The sequence below is a fragment of the Nyctereutes procyonoides genome, unplaced genomic scaffold, assembly GCF_905146905.1.
Source record: "Nyctereutes procyonoides isolate TBG_1078 unplaced genomic scaffold, NYPRO_anot_genome, whole genome shotgun sequence".
NCBI lineage: Eukaryota > Metazoa > Chordata > Mammalia > Carnivora > Canidae > Nyctereutes > Nyctereutes procyonoides.
In genome coordinates, this window is record NW_026575139.1 from 28265966 (window position 1) to 28273133 (window position 7168).

The 7168-nt window shown below is 36.7% G+C and overlaps 1 protein-coding gene across 1 annotated transcript in view; it reads left to right on the top strand.

The window, feature by feature from the left end:
- MED6 (mediator complex subunit 6) overlaps positions 1-6516 on the top strand; it is a 20071-nt gene extending 13555 nt beyond the window's left edge. The window contains exons 7-8 of the mRNA XM_055304075.1: positions 5474-5501; positions 6105-6516. Of these exons, the coding sequence (XP_055160050.1) occupies positions 5474-5501; positions 6105-6235 (159 nt within the window). The 3' untranslated portion in view covers positions 6236-6516. The remainder of the gene's footprint in view (positions 1-5473; positions 5502-6104) is intronic.
- The last annotated feature ends 652 nt before the right edge of the window (positions 6517-7168 follow it).

Below are 7168 nucleotides of genomic sequence, written 5' to 3' on the forward strand. Positions count from 1 at the left end.
TCACCCCACCCACTTCCCTTCCAGCAGCCCTCAGTTTGTTTTCTGTAGTTAAGAGTCTGTTATGATTTGTTTCCCTGTTTTCATCTTATTTTTCCTTCCCTTCTCCTATATCCATCTGTTTTATTTCTTAAATTCCACATGTGAATGAAATCATCTGGTATTTGTCTTTCTGTAGCTGACTTATTTTGCTTAGCATAATATGCTCTAGTTCCATCCACATCATTGTAAATGGCAAGATTTCATTCTTTTTGATGGTTGAATAATGTTCCATAGTATACTCTGTATACACACACATAGTATACTCTGTATACACACACATATACATACTCTGTATACACACACACTACATTTTCTTAATCTATTAATCATCAGTCAGTGGACATCTGGGCTCTTTCTGTATTTTGGCTGTTGTGGACATTGCTTCTATAAACATTGGGGTGCATGTGTCCCTTTGAATCACTATTTTTATATCCTTTGGATAAATACTTAGCAGTGCAATTACTGGGTGGTAGGGTAGCTCTATTTTTAACTTTTCTAAAATAAGTTTTATTTATTTATGTGTCTGTTGGCTATTTGCATGTCTTTTTTTTTTTTTTTTAGATTTTATTTATTTATTCATGAGAGATACAGAGAGAGAGGCAGATACACAGGCAGAGGTAGAAGTAGGACTTGATCCCAGGACTCCAGGATCATGCCGTGAGCCAAAACCAGATGCTCAACCACTGAGTCACCCAGGTGTCCCTGTGTGTCTTCTTTAGAGAAATGTCTGTTCATGTCTTCTGCCCATTTCTTGACTGGATCTTTTTGGGGGTATTGAGATTGATAAGTTCTTTATAGATTTTGGATGCTAGCCTTTGATCTGATTAGACATTTGCAAATATCTTCTCCCATTCAGGAGGTTGTTTTAGTTTGGTTGACTATTTCCTTTGCTGTGCAAAAGCTTTATATCTTGATAAAGTTCTAATAGTTCATTTTTACTTTTGTTTCTCTTGCCTTTGGAGACCTGTCTAGCAAGAAGTTGCTGTGGCCTAGGTCAGAGAGGTTGCTGCTTGTGTTCTCCTCTAGGATTTTTTTTTTTTTTTTTTAAGAAAGAAGCTCTTTTTTCTTTTTTTAAAGATTTTTCTTTTTTTTTTTTTAATTTATTTATTCATGATAGAGAGAGAGAAAGAGAGAGAGAGAGGCAGAGACACAGGCAGAGGGAGAAGCAGGCTCCATGCTGGGAGCCCGATGCGGGACTCAATCCCGGGACTCCAGGATCACGCCCTGGGCCAAAGGCAGGTGCTAAACTGCTGAGCCACCCAGGGATCCCCGTCTCCTCTATGATTTTGATGGATTCCTGTCTCATATTAGGTCTTCCATCCATTTTGAATTTATTTTTGTGTATCTTGTGGGAAAGTGGTCCAATTTCATTCTTCTGCATGTGGCTGTCCAACTTTCCCACCATTTGTTAAAGAAACTGTCCTTTATCCATTGGATATTCTTTCCTGCTTTGCCACAGATTAATTGACCATAGAATTGAGGGTCCATTTTTGGGTTCTCTATTTTGTTCCACTGATCTATGTTTCTGTTTCTGTGCCAGTACTACCATTCTGTCTTGATGATGCAACTTTGTAATACAACTTGCAGTTCAGAATTGTGATGCCTCCAATTTTGTTTTTTTTTTTCTGACACTGCTTTGGCTATTTGGGGTCTTTTCTGGTTCCACACAAATTTTAGGATTGTTTGTTCCAGCTCTATGAAAAATGTTGATAGTATTTGGTAGGAATTGCACTGAATGTGTAGATTGCTCTGGGTGGCATAGAAATTTTAGATCCTTTACCTCTTTTGTTAGGTTTATTCCCGGGTATCTTACAGTTTTTGGTGCAGTTGTAAATGGTATCAATTCCTTGATTTCTCTTTCTTTTGCCTCATTGTTAGTGTATAGAAATGCAGCTGACTTCTGTGCATTGATTTCATATCCTGCGACTTTGCTGAATTGCTTGAGGAGTTCTAGCAATTTTGGAGTGGAGTCTTTTGGGTTTTCTACATAGAGAGTATCATGTCTGCAAAGCGTGAAAGTTTGACGACTTTGCCGGTTTGGATCAAGCTTAGATTTAGACTTGGTTTTGATTGATAACTAAAATTTAGAATATAGGAAAAGAAACAGGTTGTGCTTTTAAATATTAACTGTTAAGGGTTCTATTTTCATCAGTCAGTCTCCATACATAGCATTTAGTAGCTTATTGCTGTGCCTGGGTTCTTAGGTATTTCCAGCCAAATGGCCTTTTTTTTCTGACCTTAAATCCCATATGTTTTCATATCCTGATGAGCTAGGCTGGACCATGTAGAAAACTCAAAGACTCTCTTGAATCTTAAAGCAAAACATTTTTTGCTTTATAGAAAGTTATAGAAATTTAAAATAATATATGAAAGAATAATTAAGAACGAAATCCCCATATGCCTGTTACCTGGCTCCAACAATTGTCAAACGTGGCCAGTCTTGTTTTGTGTCTTCTTTCTCTACTTCCAATTATTTTGAAGCAGGTCGTAGACTGCATATCATTTTAGTGAGCTTTTTATGTTTTATCTTTCATTTATCTTTCAAGATTTATTTATTTATTTTAGAGAGCGAAAAAGAGCATGCATTCATGTACATGGGCGCATGGGGTAGAGGGTTGAGGGAGAGGGTGAGAATCTCAAGGAGACTCCCCACTGAGTGTGGAGGCTGACACAGGGCTTGATCTCACAACCCATGACATCACTACCTGAGCCAAAGCCAGGAGTTAGATGCTCAGCCCACTGATTCACCCAGGTGCCCCCATTTTTCTTTTAAAGTTTTAGCCGGAGTCCTACGTCAACTGTCATTTTCTAGAGCCCCCACCTTCTTTTAACCGTCCAAGGGCCAAAGCCAACTCCCAAAGAGAATGTCTAACTCTGTATAACAGAACTAGGAGAAAGATAGCTCTCTCTAGAATTGTTAATCCCTTTGCTCCTTCTACCCAAAACATTTCTCAGATCTAGAGAAGAAAATAGATTCTTGGTTTACTTGAAGTCTCCTACAAACTCTATTTACCCATTGTATCTCCCAGAACTATTTGTAGCTCAGGACTTCTTCTTACTTATCTATTGTATTTGACAGTTGAGCTTCTGGGTTACCCCTATGAGGAGTGCTTAAAAGAATATTAGAAAAGTCTTGCCTGCTTCCTTGGAATTCCTTTTTCCATATTTTAATTCTCATTACTACTGAAAGTTACACTGATACTGATGTGATGGGAGTTCAGGTCCTTTTACAGTGAATGTCTTTTCAGTGGTATTTTCAGAAACTGCTAGAATACCGTAGTATTTAGCTAGGTTTATCACAAGGTTACTAATTAAATTTTGTCAGAAAGGTGCTCCCATTCTGCTTTTCTATCTGAAATCATATCCTATTAGTTTGTCTGACAGTATTCACTAGAAAAGATGAGAAAGTGCATTAGGTACATAACAACATTATTCAAATGTTCAGATAAAGTCCAGTGTCCAGTATAGTTCAAATGATTCAGTAGCAGATAATAAAACTCCCTCTCAATTTCTCACTTCCTCAGTGTTATGCCAGGTATTTCTCTCCTGTTACAAAGTAAGAAAAATTCTTTGTTCCTTCAGATTACTTTAGACATGCTTAAATACTAATATGTTCATAGGATATGTGATAAGGTAGGTGTGTTGGAGGTTACCATGAGCACTTTCATGTTTGGAGATTTACTTAAAGGACTCAATGGATTTATTACAGTGACATAGTAAGGATATACAGCCAGATTTAAGGAAAAAGACAAGTAGAGTCTGGAGGAGCCATGTGCAGGCTTATATCCTCAGTTTCCCATTAGGGATTACACAAAGTGCATTCTTCTTTTAACAGTGAAAATGAGGCAATATGTGTGTGGTATTTTTGCCCAAGGAAATCCAGGAGAGACTTGGTGCTCATGGTTTTTTTGGTAGAGGGAAGAGGGTTCATCATGTAGGTACTCTATCTAACTCATACCAAAATTCACATTCCTGGAAGGGAGGTAAATATTCAGCATTAACAGTGTTGTACAGTCTAAACACAGTGAGCCACCACTATCAGGGAATGATGGGAACCTTCTGAAATCCAAGTTCCTAGTCATTAGCAAGAGCCAGCCTTGCAAAGTGGCCTAAGGATAGCAGCCTTGGGCTTTCTATGTTAATCTTTTCTGCATAGTGGATAATAGGGAGCTGAATTTTGTTCTTATTAAGTGTAATGTTCCCAATAAGAGACTCCTAACTCTGGGAAATGAACAAGGGGTAGTGGATGGGGAAGCGGGCGGGGGCGATGGGGTGACTGGGTGACAGGCACTGAGAGGAGCACTTGACGGGATGAGCACTGGATGTTATGCTATATGTTGGCAAATCGAACTTCCATAAAATATATATATATTTTTTAAAAAAAGTGTAATCCCAGAACTTGCAGTTGGAATGGGCTGGTACACAGTTGATAGCATGAATCTGGAACATGTGATATCAGGAGATTTTGTAGTCTTTAGTCCTAGGAATTGATGAGAAAGCTTAGGGAGGGCATGTAAATTCAGAAAGAAATTCAGAAAATACCTGGAAACATTAACCTTAAAAATAAAACATTTTTCTTTTGGGATGTTGGAGAAGTCTATAAAGCTACTGTGTGTGTGTATTTATGTATGTGTGTATGGGTAAAGGAATAATAAGTTTGAAGGAGTTAGATGGGAGGGAACTTGGGGTGTTGACATTCTTATTTAAAAAACGGGATATAGAGTCATTGGCTGCAAGTGAAGAGTAAGTTGTGATCCTTGAGGGTGGAGGAGGAGGACAGTGTTTTAAAGCATTTAAGTTAGTTAATAGGAAAAGGGAGATGACAGTAATCGGATAAAAGAACTGCTCTACAGAATGGGAGGATCTGATCTTTTTCCTGACTCATGATCCCCTCATCATTTCTTTCCTATACTTCGATTTTTAATAGTACTTTCATCAGAAGCCTTATGTTCATAGAAAAATACTTTTTTTTTTTCCTCTTTGCTTCCCATACATGCCAACTTTAAAAGTTGGAGTGTTCTTCTGTATTTCATTCTGCTTTCTTCAAGTTCATTATCTCCTAAACAAATAAGCCTCTGGAATTTTGAAAGACTCCATTATTCTCTCCCATTGGATTTTACTTACTTTTTGTAAAGCATTACAGCCTGGATGCAGAGGCACAGGGCTATGTAGATAGATGTTCAAGGGAGGATTGTTTATGTTTGACTCTTTTTGTTCTAGTTATAGTTTTGTGTCTTTTCTGGAACAAAGAAATAAGTAGAAAATGATAAATTTACTCTTTATGGTATGGGAATAGTAGTTTCTCTTTATGGAGTCATTTTTAATATAATTTGAATGAATGTATAATTTTAATAAGAATTATGAAGTCAAGAAGAAGAAAACTTTGCTAACCTGCCCTATTTTTTCCTCCCCCCTCCTTTTTTTAAAATTATAGCAAAAGTCTGGAGAAAAGCCTGTCCCAGGTATGGTTCCCGATATTCTTATTAAACTTGAAATAAAACCAGTCCGTTTAACTCAGTAACAACTGTAGCATGTAAGATGAGCTGTGGTCCTTTTGTCCTTCTAGACCTTCATGGTAATTCATTAGTCCTAATTTTTGAGATCTGCTGAACTACCAAAAGATGGTGCTTCTGTGATAGTGGTATTAGTATTTAGAAGATTAATTCAAGTGGAAGAGTAAGTATTGAGCAGGTGTGGAGAGGCCGAGATGATTTGAGTTTGTTTTTAGTTCAAATCTCAGTATGAAAAAAGGTGTTCTATTTCATCATTGAAAACAGGTATTGAAATATCTGTTCAGCCTGGGAAAGACTATATATCTTGTTTATGCATATTGTCTTATTTAAATGTCATGTGTTTCTGTCTACAATCACAAATTTTCCTGGGTTATAGGTTTTTAGGTTTGTAAATAGGTTCTTATATATTTGCCTGATGGAACAGCTAAATTTAGAACTTGAGATAGGCAATTCTAAATGAACTTGAGCCTGAACCGTTCACATTATTGTCTAAATTGATCTCATCCCTTCACTTTCCTCTCCCTTCCAAAAATACCTGCTTTTGATGTCTAGTGGATCAGACAAAAAAAGAGGCAGAACCTATACCAGAAACGGTAAAATCTGAGGAGAAGGAGACCACAAAGAACGTCCAACAGATAGTGAGCACTAAAGGCCCCCCTGAAAAACGAATGAGACTTCAGTGAGCAATGGATAGGAGAGAAGCTTGCAAGACTCCTCTTGCCCATTATTGATACCTCATTACTGTGACAGGCTCTTGAACTTTAAAATTCTTTACTACAATCCTTCCATTTGTATGAATGTGTTTGTTCTTTAAGAAAGGATGTAAGGATCCTCATGCTTTTGATATGAATATTTTTTATGTATGTTTTGTAACCTTTCCCCTACTGGACTTGAGCAGCCTCCTTACTCAAATGTATACTGCTATATACATCTAAAAACAAAATAAAGATCTTTGTATAAATCACTTTATCATGACTTTTTCCCCTTATTTCTCTTGCTGAAATGTTTCCGGATGCACGTTGTAAAACACAAAGGATTAACGTGAAAGGAGTAACTAAGCTCATTTTTTCTTTTATTAGTTGTGTACTTCTCAGTATTAAAATAATAAAGTTACTGACAATTTGAAAGATAAAAGGGAAAAAACGTCCCCCTACTAATATTATAACAGTGTTGTGAAGTTTCTTTGTGCACATTTTTAAAACTGTAGTTTGTAATTATTCTGTTCATGCAATTTTACTTTTATCGTATAACTATGTCTTTTGTAAGTACTTCTCCATGTTTACTTAGTTTTCATAAACTTTTTAGTGACTGAATAGTTTCAATGAGTGACTGTTTTCTTTAAGCTCTCCCTGTATCCTACTTAGGACTATAGTGATCACATTTGTGTATAATGACTTTTCAGTATTTTGTGTTTTTCCTTTAGGATAGAGTCCCACTAGTAGAATCATTGGAATTTGAAATCTCTTCTGTCTCTCTCCCCTTTTTTTTTTTTTAACTCTTCAGTTCATATTGTCAACTGGTTTTTCTCAAAAGATTTGAAACCGGTTGTCATTCAAACAGCAAAGTATGCAAATGCCAACTTCTCTAGAATCTGGCTACTACTGAATATTGTAATT